The sequence below is a fragment of the Cyanistes caeruleus genome, chromosome 14 (assembly GCF_971803275.1).
Source record: "Cyanistes caeruleus chromosome 14, bCyaCae1.hap1.1, whole genome shotgun sequence".
NCBI lineage: Eukaryota > Metazoa > Chordata > Aves > Passeriformes > Paridae > Cyanistes > Cyanistes caeruleus.
This window is the reverse complement of record NC_141714.1, coordinates 1,413,237-1,430,320: the sequence shown is the minus strand read 5'-3', so window position 1 is coordinate 1,430,320 and position 17,084 is coordinate 1,413,237. Positions and strand designations below refer to the sequence as shown.

Here is a 17,084-nt window from a genome sequence, read left to right as displayed (position 1 = left end):
ATCCGGAGCCTCTCTGCTCCTGTGTCGGTGCCGGAGCAGCGGGCAGGGCCTGGCAGAGCCTTTCCCAGGCAGGGCTTTCATTCCGGGCCCCTCCGGGTGCGGGATCATCACCGGCACCCCGGAGAAGGGAAGAGCTTTGTGGGGGCTGTTGCTTTTTTCAAAGCCGTTTGTGACCCCGGGAGCGGAGTGTGAGTGAGGAAGGAGGGGACAAGGGGGAGGCCAGAGAATTCCCAGACCCCGGCTCTCCCTGGGAACCCCCAGAAAGTTCCCAGGCGTTTCTGGGCAGCCGAGAGGCCGGGCAGCAGCAGCATCCTGGAGGGCTGGGCTCCTCCGAGAGGGGCTGGCTCTGCCTGTCCCTGTCCCTGTCTCTGTCCCTGTCCCACGGGCACACGAGGGGCTGGCTCTGCCTGTCCCTGTCCCTGTCCCACGGGCACACGAGGGGCTGGCTCTGCCTGTCCCTGTCCCTGTCCCTGTCCCTGTCCCTGTCCCACGGGCACACGAGGGGCTGGCTCTGCCCGTCCCTGTCCCTGTCCCACGGGCACACGAGGGACCACGGACCCCGCTGAGCTGCACAGCCCGAGCAGAAGCATCCCAAAGGCAGCGGGACACCCCGGGAGTGGGGTCCCCCCCTGCCAGAGCCCCCCAGGGCTCCCAGCCCTGATCAGCTGAGGTTTGATCCCGTTCGTTCGCATCCATCGCTGCCGGGATCCTGCTGGATGGAGCGGGGACAGGGCTGCCAGCCCGGCAGGACCGAGGGACAGGCGACAGGACAGCACGAGGAGCACGGGGCTGCTGCTGGCATCCGCTGCCCCCTCTCGGGAGCCGCTACCGGGGCACGATCGCACCCCGGGAAGGGCCCGTGACAAATTCCCGTGGGGGCCGGGATGCCTCTGCCGTGAGCTCAGCCAGTGACTGACTGGTTTATCTCCCCCGGGAGCTGCCCCGAGGTTTTGGGAAGCGGCAGATCCCCGACAGCTCCTCTGCCTGCTCCAGGCGCCGCTCCCACCCCTTTCCTGAAAAACGCTGGGAAATCAGGAATCCGCGGTGGCACCAGCGCGTCCCCTCGCTGCGAGGACAGCGACAGCGAGCTCTGCCCACACAGCCCCGGCAGGGAAACTGGAGACACTCAGAACACCCGCGTTTTGGAAAAGCAGGCGTGGAAATTCCGGCACAGCACTGGCGAATTTCTCCCAGTGTTTGGTTGGGAGGTTTGGCTGCACAGGTACCGGGGAGACACCGATGAGACTTCATCTGCCCCATTCCAAACCCAGGGAAACACAGCTCAGACCTCACCCTGCCCCATTCCAAACCCAGGGAAACACAGCTCAGACCTCACCCTGCCCCATTCCAAACCCAGGGAAACACAGCTCAGACCTCACCCTGCCCCATTCCAAACCCAGGGAAACACAGCTCAGACCTCACCCTGCCCCATTCCAAACCCAGGGAAACACAGCTCAGACCTCATCCTGCCCCATCCCCAGCCCAGGGAAACACAGCTCAGACCTCACCCTGCCCCATCCCCAGCCCAGGGAAACACAGCTCAGACCTCACCCTGCCCCATTCCAAACCCAGGGAAACACAGCTCAGACCTCATCCTGCCCCATCCCCAGCCCTCTCACCCTGCCCCATCCCCAGCCCAGGGAGGTACCAGCACTTGTAAGCACAGAGCCCGATGTCCCTAGAAATGCTCCAGGCCAGGCTGGATGGGGCTTGGAGGAACCTGGGACAGTGGAAGGTGGAGCTGGGACGGGATGAGCTCTAGGGTCTATTCCATCCCAAACCCTTCTGGAATTTTCTGAGTCTGGCAGGTTCATCCTAAATCCTCAGGTAAGCACTGCCGGGTTTCTCGTGTCATCTGTGCTCCCCCAGGCCGCCAGCCCCGTGTCCCCGGTGCCACCCGCCGCTCCCGCTGTCGGCTCTGGAGCTTTTTCTGATCCACCAGCTCAGTCCCTGCGGGAGTTCCGTGCTGCAGAACAAGCCGGAGCTCCAGGGCCCGGAGCCCGGGGGTCCCGGCGGGTCCTCCCCGCGATGCAGGGCCGGGGGTGGTGCAGGGGGGCGAGGGGCAGCGCACACCACCGCCGGGCCAAGGCAGCCCTCCAGCGGGGATCCGCCGCCTGCCCGGGGCTCACGGCAATGCTCCGCTGAGTGCGGCTGAAAATCAGCGCTTTGCAACCCAAAAGTGGGGTGGGTTCCCCCGGCAGGGCATCACCTGCAGCGGGGCGGAGAAGGGACAGGGAAGGGGCAGGTAGGGACGGGGACAGGAATGGGATGGGGATAGGGACGGGGACAGGAATGGGATGGGGATAGGGACGGGGACAGGAATGGGATGGGGTAGGGACAGGGACAGGAATGGGATGGGGATAGGGACGGGGACAGGAATGGGATGGGGATAGGGACAGGGACAGGAAGGGGATGGGGATAGGGACGGGGACAGGAAGGGGATGGGGATAGGGACGGGGACAGACACGGAGACAGGGACAAGGACGGGGACAGAGATGGGGCAAGGTAGTGACAAGGACAGACACTGGGATAGGGATGGGGATAGGGACAGAGACAAACACAGGAACAGGGACAGACCGGGACAGTCACAGGGACAGCCACAGGGACAGACACGGGGACAGACACGGGGACAGACCGGGACAGCCGCAGGGACAGACACGGGGACAGTGCCACCCCTCTGGCTGTGCGTGTCCCCTCCGGCCCGCCCGGGGGCAGCCGCCCATCGCAGCTCGCTCCGTGTCCCGGGCCGGCCCCGCTGGCTCTGCCCGCGGCCCCACGGCCGCTCCATCCGCCCCCTCCCGATCTCCGTGCCGCGGCCTCCGGGAGCGGAGCGGCCCCGTCCCGGCGCTGCCGTGCCCCGCTCCCGCCGGCCGCTGCCGCCTGTTTGCGGCCGCTCTGTCCCGCCGCTCGCTCTCTATGGCGGCGGCGGCTCCGCCCCGGGGCGGCCTGAGGCGGCCCCGGCCCCTCTCCCGGCCCTGCCCGGCCCCGCTCCCGGCCCTGCCCCGCTCCCGGCCCTGCCCCTCTCCCTGCCCGGCCCTGCCCCGCTCCCGGCCCGGCCCTGCCCCGCTCCCGGCCCGGCCCTGCCCCGCTCCCGGCCCTGCCCGGCCCTGCCCCGCTCCCTGCCCGGCCCTGCCCCGCTCCCGGCCCGGCCCCACCGCCGCCCGCGGGCTCTGTGTCCCGGTAACGCCGCTCCGAGGTACCGGGGCCGCTCCGTGGTGCCGGGGCCGTTCCGAGGTACCGGGGCCGCTCCGAGGTGCCGGGGCCGCTCCGTGGTACCGGGGCCGCTCCGAGGTGCCGGGGCCGCTCCGAGGTGCCGGGGCCGCTCCGAGGTACCGGGGCCGTTCCGAGGTACCGGGGCCGCTCCGAGGTGCCGGGGCCGCTCCGAGGTACCGGGAGCAGCCCAGGTGAGGCGGGGCCGGGGCGGGCGCGGGGCCCCCCGGGCTCGGAGCGGGCTCGTCCTGCCCGCGGCTCTCGGGGGCTGCGCTTGGGCCCCCTCGCAGAGGGACCCGTTTGTAACGGAGCTTTTCGCCTTGTTTTTCCTCCTCTTTAAAGGATCGCCGAGACTCCGGTTCCCTCGGGCAGCAGCGGCCAATGTGGGAAAGCTGCGGGCGGCGTTTTGGGCCTGGTGGGAGCGGGGAGCCGGAGGAGGAGGAAGGAGCGGCGAGGAGCCCGGAGCAGCAGCGCGGAGCGTGCGGGATTCCCTCCGGTACAGCCCCCACTGATCCATCCCGGAGCGTGCGGGATTCCCTCCGGTACAGCCCCCACTGATCCATCCCGGAGCGTGCGGGATTCCCTCCGGTACAGACCCCACTGATCCATCCCATCCCGGATCCTGCGGGATTCCCCCCGGTACAGCCCCCACTGATCCATCCCATCCCGGAGTGTGCGGGATTCCCTCCGGTACAGCCCCCACTGATCCATCCCATCCCGGATCCTGCGGGATTCCCTCCGGTACAGCCCCCACTGATCCATCCCGGAGCGTGCGGGATTCCCTCCGGTACAGCCCCCACTGATCCATCCCGGAGCGTGCGGGATTCCCTCCGGTACAGCCCCCACTGATCCATCCCGGAGTGTGCGGGATTCCCCCCGGTACAGCCCCCACTGATCCATCCCGGAGCGTGCGGGATTCCCCCCGGTACAGCCCCCACTGATCCATCCCATCCCGGATCCTGCGGGATTCCCCCCGGTACAGCCCCCACTGATCCATCCCGGATCCTGCGGGATTCCCTCCGGTACAGCCCCCACTGATCCATCCCATCCCGGAGTGTGCGGGATTCCCTCCGGTACAGCCCCCACTGATCCATCCCGGAGTGTGCGGGATTCCCTCCGGTACAGCCCCCACTGATCCATCCCGGATCCTGCGGGATTCCCCCCGGTACAGCCCCCACTGATCCATCCCGGATCCTGCGGGATTCCCCCCGGTACAGCCCCCACTGATCCATCCCGGATCCTGCGGGATTCCCCCCGGTACAGCCCGCACTGATCCATCCCATCCCGGAGTGTGCGGGATTCCCTCCGGTACAGCCCCCACTGATCCATCCCGGAGTGTGCGGGATTCCCTCCGGTACAGCCCCCACTGATCCATCCCGGATCCTGCGGGATTCCCCCCGGTACAGCCCCCACTGATCCATCCCATCCCGGATCCTGCGGGATTCCCCCCGGTACAGCCCCCACTGATCCATCCCGGATCCTGCGGGATTCCCCCCGCGATCCATCCCAGCCCAGCCCCAGCCGCGCTCCATCATCCCCAGCTCCGGGCCCAGGTAATGCCAACGGGGATTACGATCCCATCGAAAGGGAATCTCGTGGGTAGAGCTGTCTTCCCTCATTCCCTGGAAAATCACAGCCCCTCCCTGCCCGGGAGAGCCGCCTGGCTGCTCTTTGCCCGGGCAGGACACAGAGCACCAAGTGGTTTAGCAATAGCAGTAACTCCTCTGGGGGGGTTCTACCGTCAGGGCTGGCTGCTTTGACGGAAAATAAAACAGAATTAGAACTTGTTTTTGTTGAGCTGTGTGGCCTGGAAAGGCTTTGCTTGGGAGAAACACAAACAGGAGGCTGGAATGAGGTTCTGGGAAGGGGGTCTGGAGTCAGGTGGCCAGTGTGAAACGTGGGGTGAGCAGATAATTCCCTTTGCTTCCAGGAAAATGAAGTAGCTGTGAAGCTGGCAGTGCCTGGGATGTCTTTATTAGCTCCTTAATTTCATTGAAATCCCCTGTGGGGAAGGGCTGGAAGGGGAATCTGGTCCCTGACAGCTGAGATCTGATGGAGTTGTCTGCAGGGTGAGGGCAGGAGCTCAGCAGGGAACAGCCAGTCTGCTTTTTGTCTCTGTGTTAATTAATTCTAATTAACTGAGTCAGCTCAGGCTGTTAAACTCTGCCTGTGTCCTGTCCAAGAGGTGCTGCCATCCTGGGGGATCTGGTTTGTCACCTGGGCTTGTGCTCTTGGCTCCTCTGGCTCCGACAGAGCCCTCAGGGCGGCTCAGCCTTTGCAGAATTCCTCTTTTTCTTGGTGTTCCTTCACTGCAGGGAGAACTGTCAGCTTAAAGGATCCCAGAGGATCAAAACCCAAATTCCTTTCCCTCACTTTGAGCTGTTGTGCTACTGGCACCTCCCTGTTCCATATGGATCAGAAATCTTGGCTCCAGCCAGGTGCTTCCAGAAGTAAAAGCTGAGTGAGTGTGAGCAGCTGAATGTTTGGGGTGTCTTTTAATAGAAAACACCTTTTTTTCTTCAGAGCAGCTGGACAGACAGGCTGGAGGGGCTGGAGCAGGGCAGGGAGGGCAGCAGGGTCAAACCCAGGAGGGTTTGTCTAGAAGCTGGTGAAAGCCTCCAGATTTGTGGGGTTTCTCCTTTCCTAGATGAAACGATTTGGTCACTCATTTTTTCACCATTTCCTCTGCCCAGAATGGGGACTGTGGCTTTTCCTCAGAGATCAAACCTGGTTTTGTTTCCTTTAAATGTTTCTTGTGAGACAAGCTGCAGTGTTGGGGTTCACCCCTGTGAAACCCAGCTTTCTGCTCCTTCCACAGCATCTCCTCTCCAAAGACTGATGGGAATTCCTCAAACCAATGCAACCAAACGATAGATTTGAGGTTTCTGCTTTTCCCTTCTCTCCTTCACCCTGTGGCTTCTGTACTGTGTCACCCACCATGTGTGTCTGTGCATTGAGTATTCAATGTCTGCTCCCTCCTGCCCTTTCCCTTTGAGTTCTGAGGGAGATTTTCCTGGAATTCTCTCATTTCCCTGCTGCCCAGGTGTCTGAACCACATAAAGCATAAAGGTGAGGTCGCAGGAGGTGTGGGATGAGAGTTTGCTGTTCACGTAGCTCATCCAGCTGTTAGCTCTGATGAAACAACAAAAACTGTAAATCCTCCCTAAGCATTCAGATTTTGGGGGGTTTAATGCCTCTTGGTTTTAGTATCTCTTGGAAGGATTGAAGCTCAGCTCTCACTGAGCTGCCTGTGGTGTTTTCTTCCAGAAGAGCAGCACGAGATCCCCCCGATAAGGTTTAAATATCTGGTTTAAATATCCCATTGCCTGTGTTAATTCCCTGCTCAGTTTTGATACTGGGAGAGGAGGAGATAAAAGAAATGTGTGTGGAAAGCTCAAACTGAGGCTGGAGCTGCCCCAGGCACAGGCCATGTGCTGATGGATTTGTGGGTGAGCCCTCCCAGGCATTTTGGGTGCTGTTTGTGTGTGCAAACAAAATTCCTTCTGTTTCCCACCCCTCACTGGGACAGCGGATCCAAAAGCCAAACTGGACAGAGCTTCCCCTCTCTCAGATAATCCTGAGCTTTGTGAGTCGTTGGTTCAGGGATTTAAATAATTTCTTGAATTATTTTAAAGCTGATATTAATTTTTTTAATTAATTTTAAAGCTGCTAACATCAGGGGCAGCTCCTGGATTTTGCAGCTGTGGGTTCTGTTCTCTTGGTTACCAGATCTGTGTGTCAGATGGGGCTCATTCCCTACAGCAGAGTTTCAAAGCCAGGAACAGGCAATGGATATCTTGGAAAAGGAGGCTGGAGCCCGGCTTTGGTCTCTTCTCCCAGGTAACAAGGGCTAGGAGAAGTGGAAACACCCTCAAGCTGTGCCAGGGGAGGTTTAGGATGGATGTTGGGAAAATTCCTCATGGAAAGGGCTGAAATGTGTCAGTGTGCCTTCATCTCAAACCTTCTCTTCAAAAACATTCCCACTTTCTCTCCCTGGGGATGTCTGCATTCTTTTATGCCTCTTTACAAGTTGCTGCCTGGGAACGTGGTGCTCTGTGGATTTGGTTGTTATCACCAGCTTTTGAGGTCTCTGCAGAGCAGAAGCAGCTTGGACAGCCAGAGCTCCGGTGCCTGGGCTCTCCAGATAAGAAAATGAAGGAAAATCAGAAGTCTAGGATAAGAAATGCTTTCTGAGCCTGTGTCTTATCCAGAGAGACCACATTTCAGTGCGCTTCAAAGTGTTGTTAAAATCCTGCTGGGTTTAGACCTGGCCCCCAGAAATTCATAAACACAACGGGCATTTAGTCTGAGGCGTCATCTCTTAAAACTTGTCAGGTTCTTGCTCTTGCTCTTTGCACTGAAGAGTTCCTACAAATTTCCCTTGGAGAAGCTGCCTTCTCATCTCTATCCTGAAATTAATCACAGTGGTTTCTCCTCCATGCCAGCTGTGTCCTTCACCAGCAGCAGAGATCTTCCTCCTCCTCCTCCTCGTTTTGCCTGCTTTTCCTAGAACTGACCCAATTTCTGGATTCCTCTGTTACTGCTTCCCTAGCCAAGGTCACTTTGCTTCCCCCATTGCTGCAGTTCCATCCAGGAGTGGTGAATTAAACTGGGAATGCTGGAGGGGGGACGAGGCCTTCAGAGGTGAGGCTTTGCCACTATTTTGCACAGGAGTGCTGAACGCAGCTGTCTCTCCTGGAATGGCTTTGCCTGGTAAATCACAGAATGCCTTGGGCTGGAAGGGACCTTAGAGCTCATCCCATTCCAGCCCTGCCATGGGCACCTCCCACTGTCCCAGGCTGTGTCCAGCCCGGCCCTGGGCACTGCCAGGGATGCAGGGACAGCCCCAGCTGCTCTGGGCACCCTCAGGGCCTCCCCATCCTCACGGGATCCCGACATCTCCATTGTGTCTCCTCAGGGCCGTGTCCTGCTGGACTTTAGCACCGAGTATCACCTCCAGGTCACCTCGTTCCCTCCCTCCTGAGTGCCAGGATGTGGTGCCAGAGGCTGGCCTGGCTGCTCCGGGGGCGGCGTGGGAGCACCGGGCACCGCTGGCCGTGGCTGCCCCGGGCCCCTGGAGCCGTCCTGGCTGTCCCAGGGCGCTGCCTCCCCACGGCCCCAGCGTCCCCTCCCTGTGCCTGGCAGCTGCACCGCGACCATCTCGGTAGGTGTGCTGGGTCTGGGTGCTCCTGCTGTGCCCGGAGACAGCAGGGAGGGTTTCCACCCTTGTTCCCTGGCACGATGTGTGTTTTCCTTCCCTGTCCTAGAGGGATGCACGCTGGGGCCTGTTCCATGTTCCCTGCGGGAATTCCCAAAGGCAGCATGGAGCAGCCTGGTCTTCTGTGATAAGTGAGGCACTGCTAAATAAGTGATCAAATCCAGGGATTCCTGAACAAAATCTGTCCGAGCCTTGCCCTGTCAGGCACCATTTTCTGTGCCAGGCTCAGGCTTTCCCTGGCAGAGCCCCCTCGGCTCTGGTGCGGGCCCAGCTCTGCTGCCCCACTTTGTGCAGGGTGCTGGCAGCTGGGGCCAGAGAGGTCTCAGTGCTCTGAGTCACTCACAGGCAAAGGGAATTGCTCAGCACTTTACACAGTGCCTCCAAAGCAGAGGAGCCAGGCCTTGGAGAAGCCCCTCTGCCAGGTCTTCATGTGCCAATTTATGTCAAGGGCTCCCACTGCATCCCCTGTAAATGAGACAATGAGGTGTGGGCTCTGGGCTTCAGTTCTTGGCTTTGTTTGTCCTCCCTGTTGCCCCAAAGCCTCCTCTGGTCCCATCCCTGGCAGAGCTGAGGTACGGGAGCACGGTGATGCGCCTGGATTTCGTGTGGCTGCGGGACCACTGCCGCTCTGCCTCCTGCTACAACGCCAAGACCAACCAGCGCAGCCTGGACACGGCCAGCGTGGACCTGGCCATCCAGCCCCAGGCTGTGCGGGTGGACGAGGCCACGCTGTTCCTCACCTGTGAGTGCTGAGCCCCTGTGCCCTCCTGTGCCTTTCTGTGCCCTCCTGTGCCCTCCTGTGCCCTCCTGTGCCCTCCTGTGCCCTCCTGTGCCTTTCTGTGCCTGCCAGTGTCCTCCTGTGCCCTCCTGTGCCTTTCTGTGCCCTCCTGTTCCCTCCCGTGCCTTTCTGTGCCCTCCTGTGCCTGCCAGTGCCCTCCTGTGCCTGCCAGTGCCCTCCTGTGCCCTCCTGTGCCTGCCAGTGCCCTCCTGTTCCCTCCTGTGCCCTCTTGTGTCCTCCTGTGCCCTCCTGTGCCCTCCTGTGCTCTCCTGTGCCCTCCTGTGCCCTCCTGTGCCTGCCAGTGCCCTCCTGTGCCCTCCTGTGCCTGCCAGTGTCCTCCTGTTCCCTCCTGTGCCCTCTTGTGTCCTCCTGTGCTCTCCTGAGCCCTCCTGTGCCCTCCTGTGCCCTCCTGTGCCCTCCTGTGCCTGCCAGTGCCCTCCTGTGCCCTCCTGTGCCCTCCTGTGCTCTCCTGTGCCCTCCTGTGCCTGCCAGTGCCCTCCTGTGCCCTCCTGTGCCTGCCAGTGTCCTCCTGTTCCCTCCTGTGCCCTCTTGTGCCCTCCTGTGCCCTCCTGTGCCCTCCTGTGCCCTCCTGTGCCTGCCAGTGTCCTCCTGTGTCCTCCTGTGCCCTCCTGTGCCCTCCTGTGCCCTCCTGTGCCCTCCTGTGCCTTTCTGTGCTCTCTTGTGCCCTCTTGTGCCTTTCTGTGCCCTCCTGTGCCCTCCTGTGCCCTCCTGTGCCTTTCTGTGCCCTCCTGTGCCCTCCTGTGCCCTCCTGTGCCTTTCTGTGCTCTCCTGTGCCCTCTTGTGCCTTTCTGTGCCCTCCTGTGCCCTCCTGTGCCCTCCTGTGCCCTCCTGTGCCTGCCAGTGTTCTCCTGTGCCCTTCTGTGCCCTCCTGTGCTCTCCCGTGTCCTCCTGTGCTCTCCTGTGCCCTCCTGTGCCCTCCTGTGCCCTCCTGTGCCCTCCTGTGCTCTCCTGTGCCCTCCTGTGCCCTCCTGTGCCTTTCTGTGCCCTCTTGTGCCCTCTTGTGCCCTTCTGTGCCCTCCTGTGCTCTCCCGTGCTCTCCTGTGCCCTCCTGTGCCCTCCCGTGCTCTCCTGTGCCCTCCTGTGCCTTTCTGTGCCCTCTTGTGCCCTTCTGTGCCCTCCTGTGCTCTCCCGTGTCCTCCTGTGCTCTCCTGTGTCCTCCTGTGCTCTCCTGTGTCCTCCTGTGCTCTCCTGTGCCCTCCTGTGCCCTCCTGTGCCCTCCTGTGCTCTCCTGTGCCCTCCTGTGCCCTCCTGTGCCTGCCAGTGGCTCCATGTCAGTGCCCATCTGGAGGTGCCGAGCCACCAGCGGGTTTTAAACGCTGCTCTCACTGCAAACACAGCCCTGCATCCACGTGCTGTGGTTTTCCTGCCCCTGCCCTTTCTGTGTGTGCGGTGGCTGGGTTGGTCAGACCCCCCAGCAGGTGCTGACAGATGGGGAATGGCACGGTTGTTTCTCTTTTCCTTCCCTGTCCCGCGTGAGCTGTCAGCCCTGCTCACCGTGCCCCTTTTCCATCATTTCTCCTCACTCTCCCACTGCTTTCTCCCTTTTGCTGGGGCTCACCTTTATATGAGGGCTTGACTTCAGAGCTTTCATTGTCCCTGGAGTCCTGTCAACAAAACCCAAAACCACTGCAGGAGCAACAGTTGGCTGGGAATTGGGAGAGGGCCGCAGCAGCTGCCCGGAATTTGGAGTTGTGGCAGCAGTGACAGCACCTTTGGGGCTCGTGGCCTTTCAGGTGGTGTTTTGGGTGGCAGCAGGGTGCCAAGAGCCCGTCCCCAGCCAGGTGACAAGGGTGAGGGCTGTCCTGGGCTGGCCAGTGGGGTTTTTGGTGACTCTGCCCTCGTCCCCGTGCCAGGGCCCGATGGACACGTCACACGCTATGGGCTGGAGTGGCTGGCGAGGAACAGCTACGAGGGGCAGAAGCAGCAGGTGATGCACCCCCGGATCCTCTGGAATGCTGAGATCTACCGGCAAGCCCAGGTCCCCTCCATCGACTGCCGGAGCTTCCTGGAGACAGACGAGGGTCTGAGGGAATTCCTGCAGAACTTCTTGTTGTACGGGATCGCCTTCGTGGAGAACGTCACTCCCACCAAGGAGGACACGGAAATCCTGGCAGAGAGGATCAGCATCATCAGGTGTCTGGGCTATCCTGGGAAGGACAAACTTGTTTTCTTTCTGTTTGGAAAGCTGCTGCCTCCTTGTCCCGTGGTTTGTGTGGCGTGGCCTGGTTTGCAGACAGATGCTCCCCTTGGCCTGGGATGGAGGATGGCACTGTGGGATCCTTTATGGGAGAGCTGGGAATCGCTCCCTGAGCTGCCCCCAGAGCATCCCGTGACTTTTGTGACAGTGGGACTGCAGGAAGTGTCTGTCTGGGAAGAGCAGAGCTTTGCAAGGACAGACGTTTCCTGTTATGACTTGAGGGGTCGCGAGGGCAGCCTGGCCCTGGGAGCCAGGGAGATCAAAAAGCAGTTGGAGCTCCTGCTGGAGAAACACAGTGAGAGGTGTTGGTGCTGGGTTTGTGTAAAGCCCCAGCAGCCTGGCAGGCCAGGGGCTGAGCTCGGGGCTTTACTCAAGCTGCAGGAACACTTTGATTTGCCTGGGGCCATTGGAAAAGGGGTTCCTGTTAATGAACAGTCACTCCAGATAGAAACAAGGGGCTCCAGGGAATACCCAGCCAGCTTTTGTGTCCAGGCACCCTCCCCCTGTAGCCCCTGAGTGCTGTTTGGCCTGGGCTGCTGTCCCTGCTCTCCTGTGCATGTTGGAGGGGGGAGGTGGTGAAAACAGGATTCTGGGAAGAAATGGAATTATTGGGTGAGCCTGTGTGGATACAAGTGAGGGCTGGCACACTCCATGGCTGGGGATGAGGGTTGGTGTGGAAACACAGGTGTTTGTGGAGTGGGAGACTGGTCACCACCAGCTTCTGGGGAGGAAAAAGAGAAGCTGAACACCACGAGAGGAATTAGAAGCGACATCAGAATTTTGTGAAGTTGTTCTGCTTTAACGACTCTGAGCGTGGGAGCAGAGGGGAATAACTCCAGTGTCGGGGAGGATGTGCCTTACCCAGACACTGAGCCCCCTCTTTTCCAGGGAGACCATCTATGGCAGGATGTGGTACTTCACCTCTGACTTCTCCCGAGGAGACACAGCCTACACCAAGCTGGCCCTGGACCGGCACACGGACACCACCTACTTCCAGGAGCCCTGCGGGTACGTGCTGCTGCAGGAACACCTCCCACTGTCCCAGGTTGCTCCAAGCCCCATCCATCCTGTCCTTGGACACCTCCAGGGGCAGCCACTCTGCTCTTTGGGTTTGGGATTTGGGTGACACGGCCTTCATCCCGCATCTCTGCCGTCTCCCAGGCTCCTGTCACTGGGTTTGGGAAGCAGCAGGGCAGTTTGTGCCTCCTGAGCCAGCACAAGCCGTGGGCCTGGGTGTGGAGGAGCAGCAGGTTCGGGTGGTGTGTCCATGGCTGCGTCCCTGGGGAGCACAGGCAGCCGGGCTCATTCCCTGGGATCCTGTCTCCCTGCAGCATCCAGGTGTTCCACTGCCTGAAGCACGAGGGCACGGGCGGGCGGACGCTGCTGGTGGACGGGTTCCACGCGGCCCAGCAGCTGCTGCAGGAGGCCCCGGAGCACTTTGAGCTGCTGGCCAAGGTGCCCCTCAAACACGAGTACGTGGAGAACGTGGGCGGCTGCCACAACCACATGATCGGCGTGGGGCCGGTGCTCAACGTCTACCCCTGGAACAACGAGCTTTACCTCATCAGGTAACGGCCAGCAGGCCTCTGGGGAGGAGAGCTTGGCGGTGGTGGTTTTCCAGAACCTTCCATGGGCTGAAAACCAGCGTATCCTTGAGGAGCAGGGATGAGAGCACAGGAACACCCCGTGTTCCTCCCGCTTTAGAGGAAGCGTCAGAACCGCTGGTACAAAGCTGGGTGTCAGTGCTGAGCTTTGATTTTTCACTCCTGGCATTCCCCCTTCAGCTCCAGGCTCTCATCCCATTCCATCTGAGATGCAGGAGAGTTCAGCCCTTCTCTGGAGAAGCCTCTGGAAGCCATCCTGGCACACAGGGAGAGCACAGGGTGCTGCCTTCCAAAGGGAACTTGGGCTGATTTTTGAAACTCCAGTTTGGCTCAGTTCTGGAGGTTGTCCAGCACCGTTTTGCACTTTAATTCTGAGCAACCCCCAGACTTGCCGTGTCCTCCCATGGAAAACCAGGAAGGGCAGGTGTACACTCGGCAGCAAGTGCTGCGTTCCCAAAAGTCCTGTGCTTTTTGGAGCTCTCTGCTCCCCTCTCAGCCTCCCTGATCCCACAGGCTCCCGAGGTTCTCCTGGCAGCCCTGCAGCCCGTGGGGCAGTCCCTCATCTCTCCTCCCCTGCAGGTACAACAACTACGACCGCGCCGTGATCAACACGGTGCCGCACGACGTGGTGCGCCGCTGGTACCGTGCACACCGCGCCCTCACCGCCGAGCTGCGCCGGCCCGGCAACGAGCTCTGGGTCAAGCTGAAGCCAGGCAAGGTGGGACTGGGGCTGCATCCTCTGGGGCTGCGTCCTCTGGGGCTGCATCCTCTGGGGCTGGCCCAGGGTGGCACCTGGAGCTGAGTGCTGGGGGTTTGGTACAGGGAGCTCTGTGGCTGTTCTGGTGTCTGGGCACTGCCACATCCAGCAGTTTCCACATCCAGCAGTTTTCCTGGTGCTCCAGCATCAGCAGCAGTGGTTTCTGCCTGTGTGTTCTCCTGTCCTAGAGCAATATGAGCTCCCATGTTCAGTTCAAGCTCTGCCTCAGAGGAAAGTTATTCCCAGCTTCCAGCCACTGAAAGGAGAAATCCTCAGGAGCAGAGAGGCCAGAACACTTTAAGTTCAGGCTTTCCCTTCTTCCAGAAGAAATGACAGTTCTGAGGTTACATTTGAGCCCTTACCTGGGCAGAGGCAGGAGATTGGGGCTGCCCCATCCCTGGAAATGTTCAAATCCAGGATCCACAGGGCTTGGAGCAGCCTGGGATAGAGGGAGGTGTCTCTGCCCATGGCAGAGGTGGAGCAAGATGGGCTTCAAGGTTCCTTCCAAGCATTCTGGGATTCAGTGGTCAGGTGTCTGTTGCTGTGAACTGTTTCCTCCCCAGCAGAAAGGCAAAGAAACCAGAATGTGTTTGGGCTGGCTCCACGAGGAGCTGAAAGAGCAGCTCCTCACCCTGACCTGCTCCTGCAGTCTCCAGGCACCCCCAGGACCTGCCTGCCGTGCCTGCTGTCCTCCTGCTCACCTTTTCCCTTTGCTGCAGGTCCTGTTTGTGGATAACTGGCGTGTCCTGCACGGCCGGGAGGCGTTCACGGGGTACCGGCAGCTCTGTGGCTGTTACCTGACGAGGGACGACGTGCTGAACACCGCCCGCCTGCTGGGGCTGCAGGCCTAGCCCAGCCCTCCAGAGCCCCCAGGGCCACCTCTGGGAGAGCCAGGAGCCCCCAAACCCACCTCTGGGAGAGCCAGGAGCCCCCAAACCCACCTCTGGGAGAGCCAGGAGCCCCCAAACCCACCTCTGGGAGAGCCAGGAGCCCCCAGTATCACCTCCAGGAGTGGCTGGCAGCCCCCAGTCTCACTTTTGGGACAGGCCAGCAGCCCCTTCAATGCCAGGAGAGGCAGGAGCCCCCAGTGTCACCTCCAGGAGAGGCAGGAGCCCCCAGTGTCACCTCCAGGAGAAGGCAGGAGCCCCCAGTGTCACCTCCAGGAGTGGCAGGAGCCCCCAGCCCCACAGGGGAGCTGCCAGCTGCTCCAGGCCCTCTGTGCCGGTGCCTCAGCACAACCCTGACCCTGCAGTAGCTCAGACAGCTCCAGCCTCCCCAGGCAGCCCCAGGGCCTGCTCAGGAGAGGGGGCAGGTGGAAACCAAAGGCTGTGGGACCATTTTTTGGGAGCTCTTTTTTTGGGACCATTTTTTGGGAGCTCTTTTTTTTGGGACCATTTTTTGGGAGCTCTTTTTTTGGGACCATTTTTTGGGAGCTCTTTTTTTTGGGACCATTTTTTGGGAGCTCTTTTTTTGGGACCATTTTTTGGGAGCTCTGCCTCTGAGCACAGGCAGCTCCTGCTGTCCGTGCTGCCAGCCTGGCCCTCAGTCCTGGTTAATCCCACCATGGCAATGCTCCTCCAAGCAAGTGCCTTCAGGATCTGGGAGCTTTGCATTATTCCCTCCTTGGCCTTATTTTTTAGGGGATTTCTAGCAGAGCAGAATGGAAATCTCTGGGATCTTTTATCACTGATCCAATCAAAGCTGCCTGAGAGAGGGCCTGGAGAGATCCTGGTGTACTGTGGGCATTTCTGAAGGTTTGGGTTAGAGGAGGAAAAGGGAATCAGCAAGATCTGCACGTTGGGAAGCAGAGGGATGGAATTCCCAGGATTCCTGACAAGCTTCCCAGCGTGCCTGCTCTTCCAGCCTTCCTCAGGACGTGGTGTTAGCCCATCTGCACACTCTCTGCTGCGTGACCCTCACTCTTTGGGTGTATTTTTTCCCCAAATTCTCCTGCTCTGAATGTATCTCAGAGGTGCCTTTCAGCTCCTGGGACCTGTCACACTGGAGTGCCACAGGAGCAAAAGCCAATCCTGCTGTTAGAGAATCCTTCATTCATCTTTTGGGGTGTTCCCTCTGCTCTGAGCTTGGCTGTGCTGTGTGAGGTGCCTCAGGGCAGCCAGCTGCTGCAGACACTCGGTGTGGTGCCCAAACAATCCCAAAATCTGCTCTTGCTGAGGGCTGAGCTCCCTGATGCTCCAGTCCCGCTGTTCCCAGCGTTTCCCTGGCTGCCCAGAGGGATTTCTGAGGTTCCAGGCTGGGAAGCTGGTGGTGCCCTCTGTCCCTACAGTTCCAGTGGCAGGATCCAGTTTTAAAACTCAGCAGGAAAACGAAGCCCCCTGCAGCCAACCCCTTTCCATGGTGGAAGAAAAACACTGCGAGAGATTCCGAGCTGAAGTCACAGTTTTCTGAAGAAATCGCAATAATCACAGTGATATGAATAAAAGATTGTAGAAAAGGAGAACGGTTTGCCCACGAAAAGGGGATTTACCAGGGCAAGGTGTCACTGGCACAGAGGTGAGGGGTGGCCCTGGTGTGGCCAGCTGGGACCCGCGGTGACTCCTGCAGTGATCCCAGCAAAACAAAGAGGATCCCTCCTCTTCCACCTCCTTTTTGGAGGGGACAAAGCCTCTCCCTTCCCCCAAGGAAAGAAAAACAAGGTGTCTGAGCGTTCCCCGAATGTCGCTGTCCGTGTCCTGGGCGAGCTGAGCCCCCGGAGCATTGCCCATCCCATCCCATCCCATCCCAGCCCATTCCATGGATCCCATCCCAGCCCATCCCATGGATCCCATCCCATTATCCCATCCCATCCCATCCCATCCATCCCATCCCATCCCATCCCATCCCAGCCCATCCCAGCCCATCCCAGCCCAGCCCATGGATCCCATCCCATCCCATCCCATCCCATCCATCCCATCCCATCCCATCCCATCCCATCCCAGCCCATCCCAGCCCATCCCATCCCAGCCCAGCCCATGGATCCCATCCCATTATCCCATCCCAGCCCATCCCAGCCCATCCCATGGATCCCATCCCATCCCCTCCCATCCCATGGATCCCATCCCATTATCCCATCCCATCCCATCCATCCCATCCCATCCATCCCATCCCATCCCATCCATCCCATCCCATCCCAGCCCATCCCATGGATCCCATCCCATCCCCTCCCATCCCATGGATCCCATCCCATTATCCCATCCCATCCCATCCATCCCATCCCATCCATCCCATCCCATCCCATCCATCCCATCCCATCCCCTCCCATCCCATGGATCCCATCGCATTATCCCATCCCATCCCAT

General features: G+C 60.2%; 1 protein-coding gene across 18 annotated transcripts; it reads left to right on the top strand.

Moving 5' to 3' along the window:
- Window positions 1–2,743: 2,743 nt before the first annotated feature.
- Window positions 2,744–16,240, top strand: TMLHE (trimethyllysine hydroxylase, epsilon). 18 transcript variants are annotated; one of them, XR_015276095.1, is made up of 11 exons: window positions 3,126–3,215; window positions 3,292–3,404; window positions 3,553–3,706; window positions 8,129–8,374; window positions 8,994–9,170; window positions 11,081–11,360; window positions 12,313–12,432; window positions 12,756–12,992; window positions 13,608–13,746; window positions 14,505–15,217; window positions 15,276–16,240. XR_015276095.1 is itself a non-coding variant. In XM_086850008.1 (10 exons), exons 4-10 carry the CDS (start codon window positions 8,203–8,205, stop codon window positions 14,634–14,636), a joined length of 1,257 nt encoding a protein of 418 aa, XP_086706134.1. In that variant the 5' UTR covers window positions 3,122–3,215; window positions 3,292–3,404; window positions 3,553–3,706; window positions 8,129–8,202; the 3' UTR covers window positions 14,637–16,240. The 18 variants fall into 18 exon arrangements, 11 of the variants coding, with proteins under 11 accessions (XP_086706143.1, XP_086706135.1, XP_086706134.1 ...); XR_015276097.1 differs by having other exon boundaries at window positions 2,744–3,348; XR_015276094.1 differs by having other exon boundaries at window positions 2,991–3,404.
- The last annotated feature ends 844 nt before the right edge of the window (window positions 16,241–17,084 follow it).

Excerpts from the sequence above, each read along its gene's own strand:
- TMLHE (XM_086850009.1), top strand. The coding sequence starts at position 8,203 with ATGTGGTGCCAGAGGCTGGCCTGGCTGCTCCGGGGGCGGCGTGGGAGC. Across the intron at positions 8,375-8,993 it reads GCTGCACCGCGACCATCTCG|AGCTGAGGTACGGGAGCACG; the intron begins GTAGGTGTGCTG and ends CATCCCTGGCAG. Across the intron at positions 9,171-11,080 it reads GGCCACGCTGTTCCTCACCT|GGCCCGATGGACACGTCACA; the intron begins GTGAGTGCTGAG and ends TCCCCGTGCCAG.